Below are 23975 nucleotides of genomic sequence, written 5' to 3'. Positions count from 1 at the left end.
ACTTTAAAAATGGAGTGGCTACTGATCTGTATGACACTGTTTAAGTAAAATTCTGCCTGAAAATTAGGCCATGGACTTAAATCATTGGCTGGAGTTTGAGTTCCCTCACTTTCCGCTTCTCCTTTCCTTCCCACAGAAGAAGGAAATTGTTACCTAAATTCTATACTTGTGCTGGTCTAACATCATTAGGTCAGTGCCAGACACTAGATGAAGCTTGATACATGTCTGTTGATTTGCGGACTGAAAAAAAAAAACACAGCCTAAAAGCTGCGAATTATGTTTTACTCTGTGACCTTACTGAGGACTATAGCCTGGACTACAGCCTCTTAGATGGCTCTGAGGAACTGTTTCATAGGGGTTAAGGGAGGAGCCAGGATATATGGGAGTTTTTGCTGGGAAAACCCCCCCAAAAACCTTGTCGTCCAACATCAAAAGATTACTTCTAATCACAAAGAACAGACACCTCAGGTTAATGATTTTAGTGCTTTTCTGTGTATGGGAACATGCAAGAGTCTGGGCTCACTAAAATTATTCCTTTGATATACATCTTCACTATCTAGGGTCAGTATCCTGTTTTTCTCCATCCTGAATCCCCCTCAGGGTGAACCATGGGGGGAGGGGTGGCTGCAGTGACTGATGGCTTGATGGGGGCAACATTCGTTGTTTACCAGGATGGCAGGCAGCATTCTTTGTTTACTGAAATGGCAGGCAACTGTTTTTGGTCTACAGATTAAATGAAGTAATCAAGTTTTAGTTTCCTTCTGGAATAGTGGTCCCAGTTCTGATAAGATCAAGAATCTGTTTTGGTTTCTTTGGGTTCTGTCTCTTCCTCTGAACTCAGGCAAAAACTGAATGAAAGGAGAATAACCCACAGACCATCACATAAAAGTAATTAGTGGGAACTTAACTTTGGGAATAATTTATTAATTTAGATTAATTTTAGAATCTCAGTGGAGAGAGATAAAATTGTCTTCATTGGCTCGGGGGTGGGATTTATCATGAGCCTTAGGTCGTGGCGGGGAGCAGCCACGCTTCCCTGAGCCCTTTCCATTACTTTGGGGAAGGAGCTGATTTTTGCCCTCAGCTAAGGGAACACCATAAAAATTTAGAGGACTGTCTGATTGTCGTTGGTACAAATCAGATCCTTTTCACCCAGAGAGACCAGAACTGAAAGGACCTCAGTGCGGAGCTTCTTTGCTTTGGAGTGTTTGCCGGTGTCTTTGGAGTTTAACTTTTAGTCTCTGTTGAACTTTCTTCCTTCCACGCCTTTTTACTTCAGTTTCTATCCCATCTCTTGCTTTTCCCTTCTAAGGCCTCCTCAGAACAAAGCCCATGTGGTCATTCTTCTTGGAATAATTCTCTGATGGCTAAGACGGAATTTCTTTTTTTTAAAATTTATTTACTTTATTTATTTTTGGCTGTGTTGGGTCTTCGTTGCTGCACACAGTCTTTTTTAGTTGAGGTGAGCGGGGGCTATTCTTCGTTGTGGTGTGCGGGCTTCTCATTGCGGTGGCTTCCCTTGTTGTGGGGCACAGGCTTCAGTAGTTGTGGCACGCAGGCTCAGTAGTTGTGGCACACAGGCTCTAGAGCTCAGGCTAAGTAGTTGTGGCACATGGGCTTAGTTGCTCCGCGGCATGTGGGATCTTCCCGGACCAGGGGTTGAACCCGTGTTCCCTGCATTGGCAGGCAGATTCTTAACCACAGTACCACCAGGGAAGTCCCTAAGAAGGAATTTCTTGAGGGAGACTGTCATCATTCCCATTGCCTGCTTGGGGCAGAGGTTGACTTTGCACTGCTGTAAACTGCTTTGAACTCTGAATTGGAACAGTGGAGATGATCGAGTACTGTTACATTTCATTTTAGGAACTCTCCTTGGAACTCTACACAAAGTGAAAAGCTTTATGGGTGAGACAGTGATAGAGAGAGGGGTGTACTGTTTGGTTTCTTCAAGATGGTTATGATATTAGATAGTACCTTGACTAAGAGTCAGCTATAAAGTCAGTATTAATAATACTATGTTGCTTTGCTTACCGGGAGTGGAAAGGAGCTATCAGGAGCAAGCAGTGAGATCTTTCATTTTCAGATAGAACAGTTTAGATCTCACCACAATGGCTACTTTAGTCCCTGGATGAGCAATTTCAGAGCCACAAGCAGGCCCGAGCCCGCTGCTGGTGCTGCTGCCGTGCCCCTGGAGGCTTTCCCAGTGGCCTCGTCTTTACAGATAATGAGTGATATTCATCAAGTGCCTACTGCTGCCAGGCGTTGTGCTGTGCCCTTTGTGTGCTTTATCATTTAGTCCTTTCAGTAGTATCTGTTATTATCTCATTTCCCTGAGGCTTCAGTAGTTAAGTAGCTTTTCCAAGGCCACATAGTGGCAAAGATGGGAGTGGAATTGGGTGTTTCTGACTTGCCTGAGGTCCACGCAAGCTGGAGGAGGACTGAAGGCGGGAGGTTGGGGAGGAGCAGCTTTGGGGTGTTGCTCCTGCTTTTGCTGTTAGGTAAGGGCTGAGGACCATTTCCAACATGTCTCATTTCTCATTGCTGTGGCTTCTCTTGTTGCGGAGCATGGGCTCTAGGCACACGGGCTTCAGTAGTTGTGGCATGCGGGCTTCAGTAGTTGTGGCTCGTGGACTCTAGAGCGCAGGCTCAGTAGTTGTGGTGGACGGACTCAGTTGCTCTGCGGCATGTGTGATCTTCCTGGACCAGGGATCGAGCCCGTGTCCCCTGCATTGGCAAGCAGATTCTTAACCACTGAGCCACCAGGGACGCCCTGGCAGGCGGATTGTTAACCACTTCTTAACCACTGCGCCACCAGGGAAGTCCTTCTTATCTTTTCTTGACCTTCTCCTCCCCTGATTGAAAACCAGTCTTGCTACCACCTAGGCTGTTCTCTCCTTCCTGGCTCAGGGGAAAATGCCCACAGGGTAAGGATGAATTGAATAGCGTAACAGGGAGCAAAATAATGTGAAATGCAGAAGGAAAAATGAAGCATGGTTTCAGTTTGCCAGGCATTTTCTTATTTATCTGTTGATTTGATTAGCAGCCAATACCCAGTCAGGGGAGGCAAAGATGGTTATATCCTCATTTTACATGTGAAAAAGTGCTATCAGTGCATATTAAATGATCATCTAGGGCTCCTTGGTAGAAAAATCGGCCTGAGGTTTGAGTTCCACCTCCCAGAATTCTTTGCACTGGACCCATCTGCACATGCCCAACACATGAACTTGTATGTTTAACATACCCCAGGACACCTGGTTCCAAAGTAGTATCCCCAAATGCTGACTCGAATGAGCTATTTCTATATATTATGTATGTCATTTGGTGGTACTTAATCAATATGAATCTTGAGACACTTAATTCTGTACCTAACGGCTCCTACAGGCCCCTTTTCAGGTGCCCACTCTTGAGTATCCTGGATAGCAGTTGTTGATTTTTGGGTAACAGATTCATGAAGGAGTAGATTTCCAGGGGAGAAAACTCCTGGGCTGAGTCTTCTTCCCCAGGACTGTTTCATGGCTCTTGCAGCCGGCCCTCTGACCTTATCTGACTCCTTGCTGGTAGAGGTTTATGGAGATTTTGTTTTGTTTCTTTTGTGTCCAGCTTAGCAGCTTGGAACAAGGCTGACTGAGTGACACCAGTCCAGAATGGGCTGTTCTGTGTAACTTCTTGTTCCTCTCGGTTGCTTGGGAGATCAGTGAGCCCATTATCAAATGCTGCTGTGTGTTAAGCCCTGTGGAAGATACAAGGTGGAGAAAAGTGGTTAAAGTACCTAGCAAGGTGCCTGGCATTCATTCATTCAGTAACTAGATATTGAACTCCTCTTATGTGCCAGGCTGTGTCCGAAGTACTAGGGATGTAAAGATAGACTCAGTTCTGCCCTCATGGATCTAGTGAAGGGCACTGTCACTGCAGTGGGCATTCAGTAAATGAAATTATTAATATTATCATTAACATTAAGGCTATTAACATAGCAGTAGTGATGTTATTAATAGAATAATGAGTGGTTTACCATCTTGATGAGTTATGAGAAATGAAGACATCATATTATCACACCCAGTGGTCTGTCTACATTTCTCTAACTTCTCTTTATCAAACCAGCAGACTCTTGAGAATCAGGGTCCTGTGTGAGTGACTTATTGTGGGTGGTGTAGGCAGGATGCAACCAGGCCTCCAAAGGCCACTCCAGCCTGGCCCCCAGGGGAGCTCTGGCATGTGAGTGGCCTCATAGCTTTCGTGATGTTTGCAGCCATAGGTCATTTCCAAGGGTCACCCTCAGGGGCTGTAAACTCCCAGGTGATTTTGACTAAGTCTAGTAGCCTGATAACCGGCCTCTGAAGAAGAGTTGCAGGTGTGAGCCTTTGGAACAAAAATACACACAGAAAAGATTTGGGACCTGGGGAATCCAGCCGGAGAACTGACAGGGCCCCTCTGATTATGACTTGTACTGTATCTGACTGTGAAAAGACCTTCAGAAAGGGATGGCCAGCCCTTCACTTCTGCCTTCCAGATTTTATGCACGTTCCTCTTTGGCCAACTCTAACCCAGAATCGTAGGGGGAAAGGGATTCTAGGATATGTAGTTCCCAGCTGAACCGTGTTAATGACAGAACAATGACAGTAACAGTGACAATGACAGCAGTGTTTTTTCTCTTGTGGCTGGAGGATGCTAGGTGTAAAGGTTCATCACTCCTTTAGCTGGAGTAGAACACTGCCTATTTGAATTAGGAGCTTTGACCCCGGGGTTCTGTATTATAAGAGTTAGAGACCCTGAGCATCTTTCTGGAGCTGCAGTCTGGGATCTCACTGGCACCAGGTCTCTTCCTTCCTGGCATGACTTTTTTTTTTTTTTAAAGATTTATTTATTTATTCATTCATTCACACATTCGTGCTGCGCCGGGTCTTAGTTGCAGCACGTGGGATCTTCACTGTGGCATGAGGACTTCTTAGTTGCAGCATGCATGCGGGATCTAGTTCCCCAACCAGGGATTGAACCTCGGCCTCCTGTATTGGGAGCGTGGAGTCTTACCCACTGGACCACCAGGGAAGTCCCCTGGCCTGACTTTTTACAAGGACTGCAGTGTTCTTTAAACTGTACAGAGGAATTATGGATGGATAAAATTTGACTAATAAGTTCTTCTTCTGTTTTTTAAACAGTTTTATTTAGATGTAATTCACATACCATGTATTTGTCATCCTTTTAAAGTATACAATTCTACAGTTCAGTGTTTTTAGTATATTTATAAAGTTGTACAGCCCTTAGCACTATCTAATTCCAGAACATTTTCATCACCCCAAATAGAAACCCTGTACCATTAGCAGTCACTCCCTATTCCTGCTTCCCCTAGCCTCTGGCAACCACTAACATACTTTCTGTCTCTATGAATTGGCCTGTAGTGGACATTTCATATAAATGGAATTATAGAATATGTAACATTTTGTGTCCGGCTTCTTTCACTTAATATAATGTTTTTAAGGTTCATCCACGTTGTAGCATATATCAGTACTTCCTTTTTATGGTTGAATAATATTTCATTGTATGATATACCACATTTTGTTTATCCATTCATCAGTTGATGGACATGTGGCTTGTTTCCACCTTTGGCTATTATGGATAATGCTGCTATGAACATTCATGTTCAGGTTTTGTGTGGACATGTGTTTTTAGTTCTCTTGGTTTATACCTAGGAGTGGAACTACTGAGACATATGGTAAGTCTATGCTTCACTTTTTGAGAAGCTGCCACACTGTGTTGCAGAGTGGCTGTGCCATTTAACATTCTCACCAGCAGTGTATGAGCATTGAAATTTCTCCATATTCTCACCAAAACTTGCTATTATCTTTTTGATCATAGCCATCCTAGTGGGTGTGAAGGGATATCTCGTTGTGGTTTTTTTTTTTTTTTTTTAAACGCTGCCCGCTCCCTACCCCCTCGTTGTGGTTTTGATTTGCATTTCCCTGATGACTATGGTGTTGAGCATCTTTTCATGTGCTTATTGACCATTTATATATCTTCTCTGGAGAAATGTCTATGCAGATTTTTTGCTTAATATTTAATTAGGTTATTTTTTTCTTGTTGAATTATAGGAATTATTTCTATATTCTGGACCACTAGTCCCTTATCAGATATGTGATTGGCAAATATTTTTCCCATTCTTTGGGTTGTCTTTTCACTTGATGGAATCCTTTGCAGAATAAAAGCTTTTAATTTTGATGAAGTTCATTTTATCTATTTTTTCTTTTGTTGTATTGCTTTTGGTGTCATATCTAAGAAGCCTTTGCCTAATCCACAGTCATAAAATTTCCTCCTATGTCTTCTTCTAAGAGTTTATAGTTTTAGCTCTTTCATGACCACTAAGTTCTTATACTGACTGAGGCTTTAAAAGTTCCCGTTAGCTGTTTGCTAGGGGTACGTGCTGGGTGAGAGGCTTTTATCCTGGGACTTCTTTTCCTTGCCACCTTGACAAGTCAATCAAGGGGCCCTGGGAAGCACTTGTTCTTCTTGCAGGTGTTTCTAGCTATTTTGCAGTTTCCATATTTCATTGTCTTTTTTGTTTTTTCCTTTTTTTGGGAAGGTAACGAATGAAGAGGACTTTATTAGGAAATTGGACTGCAAACCTGATCAGCATCTGAAAGTGGTTTCCATTTTTGGAAATACTGGGGATGGGAAGTCTCATACCCTCAACCACACTTTCTTTTATGGCCGGGAAGTCTTCAAAACCTCCCCTGCCCAGGAGTCCTGCACTGTGGGAGTGTGGGCAGCATATGACCCAGTCCACAAAGTAGCAGTGATAGACACAGAAGGGCTCTTGGGGGCTACAGTGAACCTAAGCCAGAGAACACGGCTGCTGCTTAAGGTCCTGGCCATCTCAGACCTCGTCATCTATCGAACTCACGCAGACCGGCTGCACAATGACCTCTTCAAGTTCCTTGGGGACGCCTCAGAAGCTTACCTGAAGCACTTCACCAAGGAGCTCAAGGCTACCACTGCCCGCTGTGGCCTGGATGTCCCCCTGTCCACCCTGGGCCCTGCTGTTATCATTTTCCACGAGACTGTGCACACTCAGCTGCTAGGCTCTGGTGAGTAGATGGGGTACTATGTCACACATTGACCTTCCTGGGTACATTGGGCTGCAGTAGCAACTTGGTGGTGGTAGATTGCCCAGAAAAACTTCTGCTGGGGCAAGACATAAGGAAGTGTCTCAAGAGGGATGGAGTGATTAACCACGTCAGAATCTGCTCATGATCAGGATGTGGATTGAGAATTGCCTGTTGGCTTTGGCGGTTTAGAGTCCTTGGGAATCTGGATAAGACTGTTTCCCAGGGATGGTGGGCATGAAAGCCTAATCAGAGTGGGATCAAAGAACAGAAGGAGAAAACTTAAGGTAGTATATTCACCTCTTTCAAAGAGTTCTTTCTATAAAGGGAAGCAGACAAATGAAGTGATAGCTGGAGGCTGATTTGGGACTTCAAGGAGTTTTCCCTTTTTAAAATTTAAGATGTGAGGTATTGCAGACACTTGTGTACTAATGGGAATGATTCACTAGAAAAGAAGAAGTGCAGATGTAAGAGAGAGAGCAGGAGTGATGTACAGGTGGAGGGTTGACGTTAGGGGCATGGACAGTTCATCCATGACAGCAGGAGAGAAGGTAGATTATATGGACATGGTTACTGGTAAGTAGGCAGATGTGGTGGATGTGTGTGTGGAAGTTGTCTTATTGTTTCTATTTTCTTAAAGAAATGGGAAGTAAGAGCATCACCTGAGTGGGAGGATAAGGGAGCAGGTGCAGTGACAGTGATTGGATGCAGGTAGGGACGGTAGTGTGGGCCCCTAAAACAGTTACATTATTTACGTTCATTCAGTCAACAAAGTCTATTAAGTGCACAATGTCATGTGCTGAGCACTGGGGCCCCAAGCTGAAAAACAAAAAACAGTTCCCACCCTCGAATAGCTGATAGTCTAGTAGGAGAGACCACACGTGTTCTGTTCTGTGGTGGATGTAGGTCCTGGAGCTGTGAGAGTGCAGAAGAGGGGCCCTTTACACCTCCTTATGGGATCTAGGAAAGAGGAGGTGACATTTGAACTCTAGAGACTCGGCTATATAGAGGAGGGGAGTAAGGATGCTCCAGAAAGAGCAAACCCCTAGTATTTTGAAGAGCTCGTTGTGTCCAGGGAACTGTAGGTAGTTGTACAGTGAGTTCCTGGATTCCATTCTCACCCCCTTCAATGCGTCCTCCACAAAGCATGGGGAGTGATGCTTTTTAAAAGCTTAATTTATAATTTAGATCATGTCATTCTCTTGCTTCCAACCTGCCAATAGCTTTCCACTAAATCAAAATAAAATCCAGGGCTTCCCTGGTGGCACACTGGTTAAGAAGCTGCCTGCCAGTGTAGGCGACACGGGTTTGAGCCCTGGTCCGGGAAGATCCCACATGCTGCGGAGCAACTAAGCCCGTGCGCCACAACTACTGAGCCTGTGCTCTAGAGCCCATGAGCCACAACTACTGAGCCCACGTGCCACAACTACGGGAGCCTGTGCTCCGCAACAAGAGAAGCCACCTCAATGAGAAGCCTGCGCACCACAAAAAAGAGTAGCCCCCACTCACCTCAACTAGAGAAAGCCTGCGCACAGCAACGAAGACCCAGTGCAGACAAAAATAAATAAATAAAAATCCAGGACTTCCCTGGTGGCACAGTGGTTAAGAATCCGCCTGCCAATGCAGGGCACATGGGTTCGAGCCTTGGTCCGGGAAGATCCCACCTGCCGCGGAGCAACTAAGCCCGTGCGCAGCTACTGAGCCTGAGCTCTAGAGCCCGCGAACCACAACTGCTGAGCCCGCATGCCACAACTACTGAATCCCGCGTGCCTAGAGCCTGTGCTCCACAACAAAAGAAGCCACTGCAATGAGAAGCCTGCGCACTGCAACGAAGAGTAGCCCCCGCTCGCTGCAACTAGAGAAAGCCCATGCGCAGCAATGAAGACCCAAAGCAGCAAAAAAAAAAAAAAAAAAAAAAAAAATCTAAACTCCTAATTACGGTGTCCTCACTCTACCTCCTGCCTCTGTTTCTGAACTCTTTCTCTAGTTACCCCCTTTCACTCTCTCCGCTAGCTATACCAGCCTTTTCTCTGTTCCCATCTTTGCATATGCTACTCTGTCTGCCTGGAACAGTTAGCCGTCCTTTAGCCGTCCTCTTTCAGATTCATCTCAACTCTCACCCCATTGGAGCCTTTCCCAAGTGTCTCCTTTAAAGTGGTCCTTCCTGCACCCTGGTGGTCACAGTCTTACTGCATCACCTTGTTAATGTGCATCAGGGCACCTGTCGCTGTCTGAAATCATCCTGTTTGTTTGCTTACTTGTTTTTGGCCTTTTCCCCTTGGAATGGCAACTCCGTGAAGGCAGGAACCTTGCCTGTCTTATTCACTGCTGCCTTTGAAGAGCCTGGATGAGTGCTTGACACACAGTAGGCTCTCATCAGATATTTGCTGAATGAAGGGGCTCAGTGTGTCTGAAGCATAGATGGTGTGAGAGGGAGTAGTGGACATACTCAGGGATCAGATCATGCGTGGATGGCCTTGATTTAGGTCACAAGTATGACAAGAGCCCCTGAAGGATTCTAAGCAGGGAGTTACGTGATCAGATCTGTATTTTCAGAAGATCCCCTGCGGCCTTTTGCAGGATGAACTAGAGAGGCATGCCTGGAGGCAGGGAGATGGCCAGAAGGTTATCACCGTACTAGGTGAGGAGTGATGGGGCCTGAGCCAGGGCAGGGGCAGTAGGCGGGAAGTGGACAGACTGGGACTGTATTAAGGAGTTAGAATCTGAAGGACCTGGGTCTAGTGGGAAGATGAGAAATCTAAATATTCCGGAATGGAAGAAGAGCCTCATTAGCATGTGACTCTGAGATAAGGAGAGGGGGTTGGAAATGCTGACTTTAGGGTGCCTCCTGTGATCAGCATTTTTATGCCACTTTGGATCTTTACAACTTTGGTGAGGGGAAGGTCTAACTTCCAGTTCAGGATTTTGAAATAACTAGCCTTTCAAAAGTAACTTTTTTTTGGCTGTGTGCCATGCACTATGCTAGGTGTTTGTTTATTTATTTGTTTTTAAAAAAATAAATGCTGAGGGCTTCCCTGGTGGCGCAGTGGTTAAGAATCCACCTGCCAATGCAGGGGACATGGGTTCGAGCCCTGGTCTGGGAAGATCCCACATGTCGCGGAGCAACTAAGCCCATGTGCCACAACTACTGAGCCTGTGCTCTAGAGCTCGTGCTCCCAACAAGAGAAGGCACCGCAGTGAGAAGCCCGCACACTGCAACGAAGAGTAGCCCTCGCTCGCTGCAACTAGAGAAAGCCCACGCGCAGCAACGGAGACCCAGCACAGCCAAAAAAAAAAAAAAAAAAAAAAAAAAATGCTGAATAACAAAAATAACATTCAAAAAATATTTTTTAGAATTTATTTTTTAAATTTATTTTTATTTTTTGGCTGCGATACGCGGCATTGTGGGATCTTAGTTCCCTGACCAGGGATCGAACCTGCACCCCCTGCAGTGGAAGTGTGGAGTCTTAACCACTCGACTGCCAGGGAAGTCCCAACACTTTCTAAAAATAAATGCTAACTTAAGATATCCTTGTTATTCAGCTCAGTCAACAGCAGCCATATTTTACAGATGAAGAAACTGAACTCAGCTTAGGTTATGTAACCAAGGAGGTTCCAGCTAGCAGGTTGCAAAATTGGGATTCAAAACAAGGTCTCTAACTCCTAAATCCAGAGTTGTTTCTGGAATACCATCACTGTTTCCTGAAACCTTGAGATGGAACCAAGACAGCCAGAGTTTATGCAGGGTAGGAGAGGTGCCAAAATTGTGGGCAAATTGATAATTACATATTTCTCTGTCTTGTAGACTTTTGGATTTTGTTAGATCCTGGTCTTTTTCTGGACAGAGGATTCCTAGGTGGGAGTTAGTAGGCAAATGAATTATCTCTGTTTTACAAATGAGCAGACCAAGCTCCCATAATCATTTGGGAGCGATTACTTGTTCAGGGACAAGCTGTGAGCTGATGTTGGGAGAAAGTGAAGGTGGTCAGGCTTCTGGGTGCCTTTGGGAGAAGTCACTTGCTGATGGGCTGCTCCTTCCTTCAAGAGTGACTCACAGGAAGAGTTCAGGAGGAGATGGGGTTAGGGATTGACTGCAGAATTTTGGCTACTTCTCTTTGATGACTGTACCTTTAAATATGAGCTAAAGCCACATTTCCAGCGTTAATTGGAGTGATTTTGTTGTTAGAGCATTAAAGGAAATTTAAAAGTCCTTCCAAGTTTTACCTCCAAAATATTTATTGCATCTGTTTATACTGCTACTCCCCAAATTTCTGGATGAATGTTGGTGAAACTATGGGGAGGCTGATACCCTCACACGTTGGCAGTTTGTCCACAGCTTCACCAGCATAAGACCAGCACTTTCAAAGTAGCTATTTATTTTAAATGTTCGTTTGTAGGTGACTGGTGGAATATGTCCATAGAATAGAAGACTGTGTAGCTGTTAAAAAAGAATAAGGAATGTCTCAGAGTATAACATGACAAGGACATATTTACAGTATGTTATTAAGTGATGAAAGCAAGTTGCATAAATGTGTTGGTAATTGAGTAAGAAAAGAAAGTCTGAAAGTGTAAACATTGGCCTGTAGTTACCTTTGATGAGGAGGAGGAGGGAGCAGAGGATGTACATTTCTTTCCTTTTATGCTTTGACATGTTTGGATTTTTTCTTTTTAAATAAATTTATTATTTCTTTTGGCTGTGTTGGGTCTTTGTTGCTGCACGCGGGCTTTCTCTAGTTGCGGCGAGCGGGAGCTACTCTCGTTGTGGTGTGTGGGCTTCTCATTGCGGTGGCTTGTCCGTTGCGGAGCATGGGCTCTAGGCACGTGGGTTTCAGTAGTTGTGGCACACATGCTCAGTAGTTGTGGCTTACAGACTCTAGAGCTCAGGCTCAGTAGTTGTGGTGCACAGGCTTAGTTGCTCTGTGGCATGTGGGATCTTCCCAGACCAGGGATCGGACCCATGTCCCCTGCATTGGCAGGCGGATTCTTAACCACTGAGCCACCAGGGAAGTTCATGTTTGATTTTTTACAGTGAGCACTTTTTTTTTAAAAGGCACTTCCTTGAAATGTAACATACATACCAAAAAGTGCACATTATATCAAAAGTGTATATGTGATGCATTTTCACAAGCTGAGCATACATGTGAATTCATTACTAGATCATGACACACCAGCACCCACGTCCCAGCTTGTGCTCCCTTCTAGGCAAAGGTAACCTGAATTCCAACAGCATAGATCAGTTCTGCCTGTTTATGTACTTTATATTTACGGAGTCAGACTATATATCCCTTTAATAATGAAAGACAGGCGACTTTTTTTTTCTTTTAAAGAGAGGCCACTGTTCACGTACCTGTTTCTGCTTGTCCAGATCACCCCTCTGAGGTGCCCGAGAAGCTCATCCAGGACCGGTTCCGGAAGCTGGGCCGCTTCCCTGAAGCCTTCAGTTCCATTCATTACAAGGGAACGAGGACATACAATCCTCCCACAGACTTTTCTGGTCTTCGACGTGCTTTGGAGCAACAACTAGAGAATAACACCACCCGTTCTCCCCGGCACCCGGGGGTCATCTTCAAAGCCCTGAAGGTCAGTTGGCTTCTGCCCCGAGTGCTTCTCATTGGGGTACCAGTGGGTGGTAAGAACACTCAATTCTCCAGCTTTTGTCGATGCCAGTGATTAGAAATCTGGGCTTGAAAGAGAGGATATATGAAAGGAAGGGCATGAGTAGAGTTTGCACCTGTTGAATGGCCTCATCTTGCCAGGAACACGAGTATGGAGGAATCTTGGATGATAGTTAAAAGGTGACAGGTCCTCATCTTGGAGAAAAACCTTATTTTACCATTCTTTTTTTTTTTTTTTTTGCGGTACGCGGGCCTCTCCCTGTTGTGGCCTCTCCCACTGCAGAGCACAGGCTCCGGACGCGCAGGCTCAGCGGCCATGGCTCACGGGCCCAGCCGCTCCGCGACATGTGGGATCTTCCCGGACCGGGGCACGAACCCGTGTCCCCTGCATCGGCAGGCGGACTCTCAACCACTGCACCACCAGGGAAGCCCTTATTTTACCATTCTTTATAAGGAATTCATCACATCAATTCCTGCCAGTTCTGCTTCCTTTTTTGCAGTTTGCTTTGTGTATACCTCTGTGTCACCATGCCTGCAGACTGAGTACAGAGGAGCAGGGAGGGAGCAGGGCCTTTGGGGCAGTGCTGGGAGTGTGGGATTTGGAGAAGGGACAGCAAGTGTGGACATGAAGACTTGAGCTAGGGATTTGAGGGTACCCGACGGTTAGGGCATAGAGCCTGAGACTGGAAGGGATAGGAGGAGTGCTTTTGCGTAAAGCTAGGTCAGCCCTGGTTTACCCAGCAACAGACTTTGGGCATATGCTGATTTGCTTAATCCATTGAGTTTAAAAAGTTTGCAGTGGGACATAATGTAAACAATTTATGAATCTGGGTAAATTGTATATGGGAGTTCCTTGTACTATTCTTGCAACTTTTCTACGAGTTTGAAATTATATCAAAATGAAAAGTTAAAAAGAAAAAGGGGGGGTGGTGGATGAAAAGTTACCCCTCAAAAATGGTTTATGGTTTTTGCATAGTGCTTGGTAAAGGCTGGATGTTTGTATCCTCCCAAAATTCATATGTTGAAATCCTAATGCCCAATGTGATGGAGGGCTTTTGGGAGGTGATTGGGTCATCAAGATGGAGCCCTCATAAGTGACATTACAAAAGTGCTCTTATAAAAGAAGCCCCAGAGTGGGATAGGGAGGGAGACGTGAGAGGGAGGGGATATGGGGATATATGTATACATATGGCTGATTAACTCTGTTATACAGCAGAAACTAACACAACATTGTAAAGCAACTATACTCCAACAAAGATGTTAAAAAAAAATAAAAAGAAGAAGCCCCAGAGAGCTCCCTAGCCCCTTCCACCAAGAGAGGACACAGTGAGAAGGCACCATCTGTGAACCAGAAAGCAGGCCCTCACTGGAAGGCCACCATGCTGGCACCCTGATCTTGGACTTCCAGCCTGCAGAACTGTGGGGAATAAATTTCTGTTGTTAATAATCTACCCAGTCTGTGGTATTTTGTTATAGCAGCCTGAATGGACTATAAAAGCTTGCGCTTTGGAGTCAGACAGACTTGTGTTGGAATCCCATTTCCGCCATTTACCTGCTGCTTGGTCTTAGGAAATTAGTTTGTCTTTCGTTTGTTCATTCATTCAACAAATAAATGAGTGAATCTTTGTGCCAGGTAGAGTTTCAGGTGCTGGGAATACAGTGGAAAATAAGATAGACAACAATCCTTGCCCTTATTGTACTTCTTCAGACCTTTTTCCTCGTCTGTAAAAAAGGGGCAATAGTAGGATGTTCCTAATGAAGTTGAGGAGGGGATTAAATGAGAACGCATACTTTAAGAAGCAAAGTACTTGGTATATAGTAAATGTTCCGTAAGTGTTAACTAATGTGAATAATGTTAAGGGAAAAAAACTATGAAAAATGATTATATTTGAATAATTCATGAAATACATATTTCTAATTAGAATTTGAGGTTAAAGTATACTTAGATTTATTGGCTACTGTTCATTGTAATGGCTCAAAGGTAGTCAAGTGGAAGATTACACCCAAGTATTGCAAGCATTTTTAAAAGAGGGGAATCCATGCTATGTTATACAAAGGGCTGTAAAATCTGATAAGTATGAATATTGACGACTAGGCCAATGGCTGGATTCTAGAGTTCCTTAGGTTTTCTCAAAGCTAACCCAGCTTAAAGTTTAGATAAGACCTTCAGGGACAGTGAGTGCTCTAAGCAGTAGTTAGTGGTCAGGGATTCTACCCTCAGGTGTCTTGGATGTCCTACTCCAGGCCAGTTTGTTAGGTACTTAAAAAAAAATTTATTTATTTATTTATTTATGGCTACATTGGGTCTTCGTTGCTGCGCGCAGGCTTTCTCTAGTTGTGGCAAGCGGGGGCTACTCTTTGTTGCGGTGCACAGGCTTCTCATTGCGGTGGCTTCTCTTGTGGAGCACGGGCTCTAGGCACGCGGGCTTCAGTAGTTGTGGCACGCATGCTCAGTAGTTGTGGCTCATGGGCTCTAGAGCGCAGGCTCAGTAGTTGTGGTGCGTGGGCTTAGTTGCTCTGTGGCATGTGGGATCTTCCTGGACCTGGGATCGAACCTGTGTCCCCTGCATTGGCAGGTGGATTCTTAACCACTGTGCCACTGGGAAGTCCCATTGTTAGGTACTTTTGAGAAAAAGAGTTATAGTGTATTCTTATGAAGTGATATGATTCATGAAGCTTTCTGTGATTAAAATGAGCCTGGTCAGCTGGAGTTTTGAGGCTTCTTGGTTAGTGCTGTCCTCAGAGTTTACCTGGCTCCTGTACTTTCTGTTCTCTGAGGCAGGGTCTGTGCTGTACTGAGATGTGGGCCCACTGCTCTGTGCATGGGAAGGAGTTACCTGTTTAAGCATGTGTTTTGGGCTCTCCCCAGGGAGCTGTGGGGTCTTAGAACTTACTCAAATCCTTGAAAAAATTGTTTTTGTCTTTTTCTGGTTGTTGTTTTGTTTCAATTAGAAGTTGTTAATTCTCTGGTAATCACTCTAATAGAAAACTACCTTTAAGGTCTGCATTAGGCAAATTGACCCAGGAGAGTTTTATTGCTGTTAAAATACACTCTTCATAGTTTATAGCAGTGGATAATATAATGGTCGTTTATTTTTCTCCACTTATTTTTTGTTTTGTGTTGTATTTTTTTTTTTTTTTTTGCGGTACATAGGCCTCTCACTGTTGTGGCCTCTCCCGTTGCGGAGCACAGGCTCCGGACGCGCAGGCTCAGCGGCCATGGCTCACGGGCCCAGCCGCCCCGCGGCATGTGGGATCTTCCCGGACCGGGGCACGAACCTGTGTCCCCTGCATCGGCAGGCGGACTCTCAACCACTGCGCCACCAGGGAAGCCCTTGTGTTGTATTTTTTTAAAAAATAAGCAGCCTTGAATCCTTTTTGGAACAAAAGAGCTGGGATGGCCATAAGCAGATAAATTATCAGTGCCAAAATAACTTGTTTGGCTTTCTGATTCTTCCATTTTTTTTCTTTCTCTCCTGGTATTTATGCTTTACCTTGTCCAGTTCCTCACTAACTCACTGAGTCAACACTTCAAGAAGCCTAGGAATATATTCCAATATGATTTTGTTTCCTATATGATTTTCTTTTTATTTTACATAAAGTGTGCAGGAATATTGTTAGGAAAAAATGTATAAACCTTTTGGAAAAATGGAGAGACAAATCACATAAGAGGCAGTCAAGACTGTGATGCACAAATAAAAAAATCTCAGCTCTCTAGTAATCAAAGAAATTAAGACCACAACCATGCAAGGGCAAACACTGACAAGTTTGGCAATAAAATGTCAAAAAGGGTATGAAGCAATGTAAACTCTTATAAACTTCCAGTGGAAGTAAAATTAGTACAACCACTTTGAAATGCAATAGTATAGGTAAAGATATGCATAATATATATTCTAATCATATCATTTCTAGGAATTTGCCTTAAAGAAACTCTCCCACAGGAACACAGAGAACTATGTGAGGAAGTTAATAGCAGCATCCTTGTAATAGCAAAGAAAAACAGTGTGCAAAAAATAGATAAATAAAAATGGGGTATTATATGATTCTTTGCTACTTATTTTAAAAAGAGAATTGGGGTTGTGATGTATGTGTGTACACTTAATATACCTTTTTTTCATGGAACATTGAAGCCTAGCATTTTTTCCATGCTATTAAATATTTCTATGAAAACATGTTTTTAAAATAGCTCCATGCTTTTTCATTTATATGAATGGATCATTTTTTACATTTAGTAATTCTGCCCTTATTTTAGTAGTAGTTTCCCTTTTTCCTTATTATATTTTCCAAGTATTTAAAGGTATTGCCCACATCCTGTTTCCTTAGGATAAATTACAACTCCCAATACTACTGCTGGCCAACCCTTCTGGAGTGTTTACTAATGCCATGTACTGTGCTCTGCACCGCACGTGTATTCATTCTTTTAATCCTCATACCAACTCTGAGGTGGAGAAATGGAGGCACAGAGAGGTTCATTGATTGGCCTGAGATGACTCCTCTAATAAGTGGTGGAGAGATTGAACCAGATAGTCTGACTCCCAAGTCTATATAACCCTGTTTGTATTCCTTCTCAGTAGTTACTCAACTTTTAAGAAGGTCAGAAGGTGTGGTCACCTTTAAAGGTTCCTGATGCATATTGCCAGTTGCCTTTAGAAAGGACATTCTTATAAGTTGTATTTGTGTGTTTGGTTAATTTAAAAAGTTATTTTTTAAATTAGAAAGCAATGTGTGTTTGTGATAAACGACTCAAATAGTACAGAAACATGTAAGACATGACTTAAGTCCCTTTCTCTCCTCTCCCCTCTCACTGTATGATAACTGTTGTTAATACTTTCTTGTTTATGCCTCTAGAAATTTTGGTGCTACGTCAGTGCATACAGAAGTATATGTATATAATGTATATGTATATTTTCTCCCTAAATATATCGGATCCTAGGGAAGTTTAATCTTTTTTCCTTCTCCATATTCTCTTTTCATGTTCGTTATTGAAAAGGAAATGTGATTAATGAGAAAGATTGAGGAGTTTGTAGAATGTGTGAGTGTGTGTGTGTGTGTGTATGTGAGTGAGCGTGAGTGAGAGAGAGATCTACAGTCTCTTTCTGCTCTAGCTGCTTGCCCCTATGTTTCCCGATTCATCCTGCTGACCTGATCACTCTTCCTACCATTTAGCCATGTTGTGGTCCAGACTCCAGTCCCTTTTTTCCAGCTGGGTTATTTCCCCCACTTCTTGACCACTCACTCCTTTGCTCTGTTTCCACAGTAGCAACAGCCCAGATACCTACCAGCAGGGCATATTCTCACTGATCAAGTAAGTCTATTTAAAGAAAAGAGATGCTTAGGTCCCTACTGAATAAGGGAATTGAATATTGAATTAACTATTGTTGCCTGTATTTACAGTTCTGAATAATGGAGAGAACAATTTTAAAGTTGAATTCGATAGGTTTTATGTAATATCTCCTTTAGCCTCCAATCTCTAAAACTAGAAACTCTGACTTTCTAATTCTGTCACATCAGGAAGCACCTATTAAGTATTTATAAAGTTATTATATTTTTTGGGGGGGTGGGTGGCATCATGGATTACATAAGAGTCTCCATTTCAAATCAAAATTCACTGCTAGCCTTTGGTGACTGGGGCTAAACTTACAGGTTCAGTAGTAAGAGCCCTACTGTTGCCAAGGCAACTAAAGTTCAAGATCATCTGGCCTCCAGGCAACCTTTTCCAGATTGGCCTCAAGTGCTTTCCCAAGCTTTCTCAGGAAAGGTCCTTCCCTGCCTCTTAAGGCTTTGGGACCTCAGGAGGAGGAGAGCCCAAGAAACCCTGGAATGATGTGATGTTTGGAATTTTTGAAGGACGAAGTATGTGGATTAGGTGGTCATGTCCACGCTGGAAAGGAACAATCAGGTTATAGAGGAAGGAAAACAGTGTCTCCTTACCCTCGTATCTAAAACACGTGAACATCAGATTTTCTTTTTAACAGTTACTGTTTTATTCACATACTCATGATGCAGTAAGTCCTCCTGATGCTTGTAAGTTCTCATTCACTACTGACTGCCAGCTCTTCAGTGACTTGTGAGGGAAATGAGATGCTTGTGTTACCCAGCATTTGAGAGGATGGGTGACCAGCATCTGAAGTGATGAGGCTGGTTGGTCTAGGAGTTCTTCTCTTTCTGATGTCACAAGAAGTTACTGTTGCCTTGGCCAACATAATGTCTAGGGCAGGTGATGATGGTGGTTCTGTGGGGATTTGTCCCATGGGAATCAGGCTGCAGATCGTTTTATGCTTAGCCTTGAGACACTTAGAAATGCCCCCATTTTTCTGAAGAACTTTCAGAGAAGTGAACCAGGCCACTTGAATTTGGAATAGAAAAAACCTTGTGCTTATCACTATTATTGGGCTGCAATTTTATATTTACTGGAGAGTGGCATGCCTTCTGAATTCAACCCAGCTGTTGGATTCATGCTAGATTTGGTATTATTTTTCCTAAGGAAAACTAGGACTTAGGTTACCCTTTCAGTTACCTGGGGCTAAAAATGCTATTCTTTGGTTTTCCTTATACCTCCTTAGTAACTTCTGCATTCCTTAGTTAGCTCTGTGTTTTTTCTTTCTTATTTTTTCTTTCTTTATTTTTTTTGCGGTACGTGGGCCTCTAACTGTTGTGGCCTCTTCCGTTGCGGAGCACAGGCTCTGGACGCGCAGGCTTAGTGGCCATGGCTCACGGGCCTAGGCGCCCCGCAGCATGTGGGATCTTCCCGGACCAGGGCACAAACCCGTGTCCCCTGCATCGGCAGGCGGACTCTCAACCACTGCGCCACCAGGGAAGCCCTTTCTTTCTTATTTTAACACTGCTTTAGGTACATAAGCATCTTTTTGCAGCTAAATATTCACCAACAAATGCAAACAGCCATGAAGACCAATGAGCCATCATGGAAAAGAGAGAAGTTCTTATATCCCCTGTGTTACCTGAATTAGTGAGGGAATAAGAGAGTTCTCAGCATAAAAAATAGAGATGATATTAATAATGGCAGCTAACGTTTTCTGAGCTCTCAGTCTATGCCAAGTGCTCTACATGAGTAACTTCATTTGATCTTTACAGTGTAATCCATGGAGACCCCTATTGAGGAAGGTACTGCTAGCACCCCCATTTTATAGATAAGGAAATAAAGGCACAGAGTGCAGACCTGCCACCTGCAAGCTAAAATAACTTTGGTGGGGGTCTCATGTTTTATTTATGCAAATTTTCCATTTAGTTTCATACTATATCCATGTTTGTTTTTTATCTGAAAATAACTTCCTCCCCGTATCTTTCAGTAAATTGATGCATTGGGAAGATAATGCTCTATTTTTCCACCAGCTAGCCCCAGAGAGTTATGCACACAGCTGTTTGAGAAATACAGCCCTAAGAGTTATCAGTGATTTGGCCAATCAACGAGTAGTTAGCCATACATTAGAGAGGGCCTGTGGGCCTGGGATGAGGCCTGGCGCAGAGGCAGGGCCAAGGTGAGGAGGAGAGGGCAGGGGTTGGTGTGCACATGGGGGTTGGTGCTGGGGCACTTCATTCCAGAGGTCCTAGCTGAGTACTTGTTAGGACATTTGCTCGGAGTGAGAGGAGGATACAAAGGTAGGAAATGTCTTTCACGGTGGTAGTGATCTAGTCTGGGAGGTAAAATACGTATAACAGGCTCATAGCTTTTGCCTCATCACCTCATCACTTAGTACGTGGTTCAGATGTTGAGGATGACAGGTGCTCAGGGAAGGCAAAGCGTGGTCTTTCTAGAGTGGTTGGGAAGGCTTCATGGAAAAGGTCCCCGAAAGATGGGTCACATTCTGAAGTAAGAGGAGGACCGTGTAGGCTAGTAAGTGATTCTACTTGCCTTGCTTCTCGTTTATTCTCTTTAATATTCATAGGTATATGCCGTTATAGTCTCTCTCAAAATCTTAGTTGTTTTCCCTGTTACTCTTTACAGAATTACCCCAAGAGAACAGGACATATATGTATTATTAGACTGTTTTTTTTGGTCTGAGTCAAGGATTGCCACTTGGTTGGCCATCGCTGGCAGATGGTGTCTTACAAGCCTGTGCATTATCCTTGCAGGAGCTGAATTTTAATGCACGTGGGTGAGGCCCTCACCCTTAGTTCGACACATTCTTTGCCGCTACTCTTGTCTGAACACCTGACCTGACTCAACATTGAGAGCATGTGCTTTTGTAAACACTTCGTTTACAACTCAGGGTATTAGGTTTCATTGAAAAAAGGGAAAGGAACTTTAATAAATAAGTTCTCCTTAAGTGAAATTCCATTTAGAGCTTGAGAACCTTAGTTTAAAACCTAATCTGCCCCTTTTCCAAGTCTCATCTTAAAATTTCTTTTGCCTTTTTACTAAAGGAAGTAACATTTTGTTTTAAGCTACTGTTACTTCTCTTCCCCTGAATAGTGCCTGGCTGCCTCAGAATGAGGGATTGAGAGAAGCTTGGAATTGCGAGCATTTAATAATTTTTAAAGCCTGGAAAGCCCATTTCTGTTTAATTTATATAACTTTTTCCACTGCATACGAGTAAGGGCCTGGAAGGAAAAAACCAGCCTGAAGAATGCTTTCAATATAAAGTAGTGAGTGAAAACAGAGGTTTAGAAATGGAAGCTGCCTTTAAACATAAAATTTTCAGTTTGTTTCTGCAAATACTTTTATCTTTCTTCTTAGCATTTATTTTGGCCACTTGCTGTCTTTTTTTTTTGGTACGCGGGCCTCTCACTGCTGTGGCCTCTCCTGTTGCGGAGCACAGGCTCCAGACGCGCAGGCTCAGCGGCCATGGTTCATGGGCCCAGCCGCTCCGCAGCATGTGGGATCTTCCTGGACCGGGGCACGAACCCGTGTCCCCTGCATCGGCAGGCGGACTCTCAACCACTGCGCCACCAGGGAAGTCCTGGCCACTTGCTGTCTTTTAGGTTACTGTAGTTGATAAAAGACTGCCAGAACCTATAATAATTCCTCCTTGCTTTTTGGCTGATAACCCTTATTCTACATATAGTTCTGTGGTTTCATAAACTCCAGTGAGCACCTTTGGTTAGAACTGGTGGAGATGCCCAGGAAACTCCCAGCTCACTTCTCAGCTCTGCCTGCCTCTGACTGAAAGACAAGCCACCTTTTTTAGTGTTGGTTTTTTGGTCCCAGCTTCACAAAGTTGAAGTGGACATTAGTCAATATCTGGTGGTTTTGAATGAAAGACAGAGAGTGTGTGAGGTGTTTATAACTTGCATGGTAATTAGGAGAGAACGGTAACTTTGTTTGCTTACTTCTGACCTCGTGGGAAACGGGCCGGTTCTTTCTGAGGTTTCCTGTGGTGAGGATTGGTGCAAGTCGGGCCAAGAAGGTCTAGGGTAAAGAGCAGAAGTCATTGGCTTCCCTCTTCTAGCTGTGGAGCCCATAAGAAATAAGCCAGCAGTGAGGGCATATTAGAAAGGCAAGCAGTGGGACTTCCCTGGTGGTCCAGTGGTTAAGACTCTGCACTTTCACTGCAGAGGGTGTGGGTTTGATCCAAGTTCCACATGCTGGGCGGTGTGGGAAAAAACAAAGAAGAAAAGGAAAACAATAATCAATAAAGTTCATTTCAAAAAAAAAAAAAAGGCAAGCAGTACAAGGGCCAGAGCTCTGGGCTGTCCGCCGTGTCCCTTCATGTATCACCTTCCCTTCACACAGGCCCTGAGCGACCGCTTCAGCGGTGAGATCCCCGATGACCAGATGGCACACAGCTCCTTTTTTCCAGATGAGTACTTCACCTGCTCTGTCCTGTGCCTCAGCTGCGGGTAAGTCCCCATCTTGGGCAAAGAGACTCAGAACGGTGCTTTGCAGACCTCACAGTGCATGCAGATCATGTGGGGTCTGGTTAAATTAGATTGTGATTTAAGGGTGGGGTGGGGGCTGAGATGGGGTACTTCTAGCAAGTTCCCAGGTGATCCTGATGGTCTGGGGGCCATACTCTGAGGTTGCAGGGGATCCCAGGACACATGGTTATGAGGAATCCCCTGAAGATTCCAACCTGGTTTAGATGTAAAATTGACTGGTTTGGGTAATTTTTACCACAGAAAACTTTAGGTTGCCTGTTTTTCTATGTTTCTCTTACCAGAGCTTTCAATGGTAGTCATTCCATCCATTCACCTAATATTTGGTAGCCCGGTGTGTGCAAAGCACTAGGGTAGGTATTATTCCTAGTTGACTGCTTTCACAATGAGGGCAGATGCTTAGAGCACATTAGAATTATCCAGTGAGCGTTCAGAATTATTGAGGCCTGGGCCTCACCTCCAGGGGTTCTCATTTAACAGATCTGGGGTGGGGCCTCAGCACTGGTGCATTTAAAAGGCTCCTCAGATGATTCTGATACACAGCTCACTTGAGAACATTGAGTTAGGGCAGTATTCTCAAACTTTAATCCGTGTATGCATCACCTCAGGATTTTGTTAAATGCAGATTCTGAATCAGCTGGTCTGGGTGAGAGTCTGCATTTCCAACAAGCTCCCAGGTGATGCCTGTGCTGCTGGTCCATGGATCACACTTTGTTACGGGGGAACAGAGCAGTGATTCTCAGATTTTAGCATGCATCAGAAAAAACTGAAGGACATGTTAAAACAGATCGTTGGGCCTTGCCCCCAGTTTCTGATTCAGTAGGTCTGATGTAGGGCCTGAGAACTTGCACTTCTGATACGTTCCCAGGTGATGCTGATGTTGCTGGATGGGGACCACACTTTGAGGCTCACTGGATTAATTTGAGCCGTTAATGGCTCTTCAATCACAGTCTGGTGACTTGTCTGATGGAGCCCAGGGGATTTAAATGCAGTGTGTCTGGGTCAGATTGCAGACTGTGTCTTGCAGACACTCCCCCAGCTCTCTACTCCCTTCACCACTGCAGAGTCTTTGCTCTCATCAGGACTTCTGCTCCTGTCCTTCACATTCGTCCATACAGAGGAGACCTGAACCTTTTTTGTTATGAATGGCCTTTTTGCATTGATCCCTGTAGGCCACCTGCTGGGTCACCAACTTGGCTCTGGGTTTGTAAAAAGGACTTGGCTCTTCGATTATACAGTCTGGGCTACGATTATACAGTCTGGGCTACGGAGAACTGGGCATTGTCTTGGAGAGGAAGGAGGGATGGTAATTGCCAGTGTGACTTGCCTTCCTTTAGCGGGCCCCATGAGCCCAGCAGGAGGCTTAGGATCTGTTAGATCATCACTTTTCCATGTTAACTGTGCCTCACTAGGGTTTCCAGAACTTTTCCTT

The 23975-nt window shown here is 44.1% G+C and overlaps 2 protein-coding genes across 7 annotated transcripts in view; one reads left to right on the top strand and one right to left on the bottom strand.

Annotated features, from left to right (window-relative positions):
* The window catches only part of ZFYVE1 (zinc finger FYVE-type containing 1), a 49220-nt gene that overhangs the window by 15647 nt on the left and 9598 nt on the right, over window positions 1-23975 (top strand). For all 5 annotated transcript variants that reach the window (XM_004262201.4, XM_033436239.2, XM_033436304.2 and 2 more), the window contains exons 3-5: window positions 6572-7076; window positions 12460-12674; window positions 22401-22507. In XM_004262201.4, coding sequence (XP_004262249.2) covers window positions 6572-7076; window positions 12460-12674; window positions 22401-22507 — 827 coding nt within the window. The remainder of the gene's footprint in view (window positions 1-6571; window positions 7077-12459; window positions 12675-22400; window positions 22508-23975) is intronic.
* Window positions 12640-23975, bottom strand: part of DCAF4 (DDB1 and CUL4 associated factor 4) — a 54450-nt gene continuing 43114 nt past the window's right edge. Inside the window, exon 14 of one of the 2 annotated variants that reach the window (XM_049706219.1) lies at window positions 12640-12777. In XM_049706219.1, coding sequence (XP_049562176.1) covers window positions 12703-12777 — 75 coding nt within the window. In that variant the 3' untranslated portion in view covers window positions 12640-12702. Of the gene's footprint in view, window positions 12778-21792; window positions 22253-23975 lie in introns of those variants that run through there. The other variant, XM_049706220.1, reaches the window with a different exon arrangement.

This window comes from Orcinus orca, chromosome 2 (genome assembly GCF_937001465.1).
Source record: "Orcinus orca chromosome 2, mOrcOrc1.1, whole genome shotgun sequence".
In the NCBI taxonomy this organism is placed as follows: Eukaryota; Metazoa; Chordata; class Mammalia; order Artiodactyla; family Delphinidae; genus Orcinus; species Orcinus orca.
This window is presented reverse-complemented; position numbering and strand designations above follow the sequence as displayed.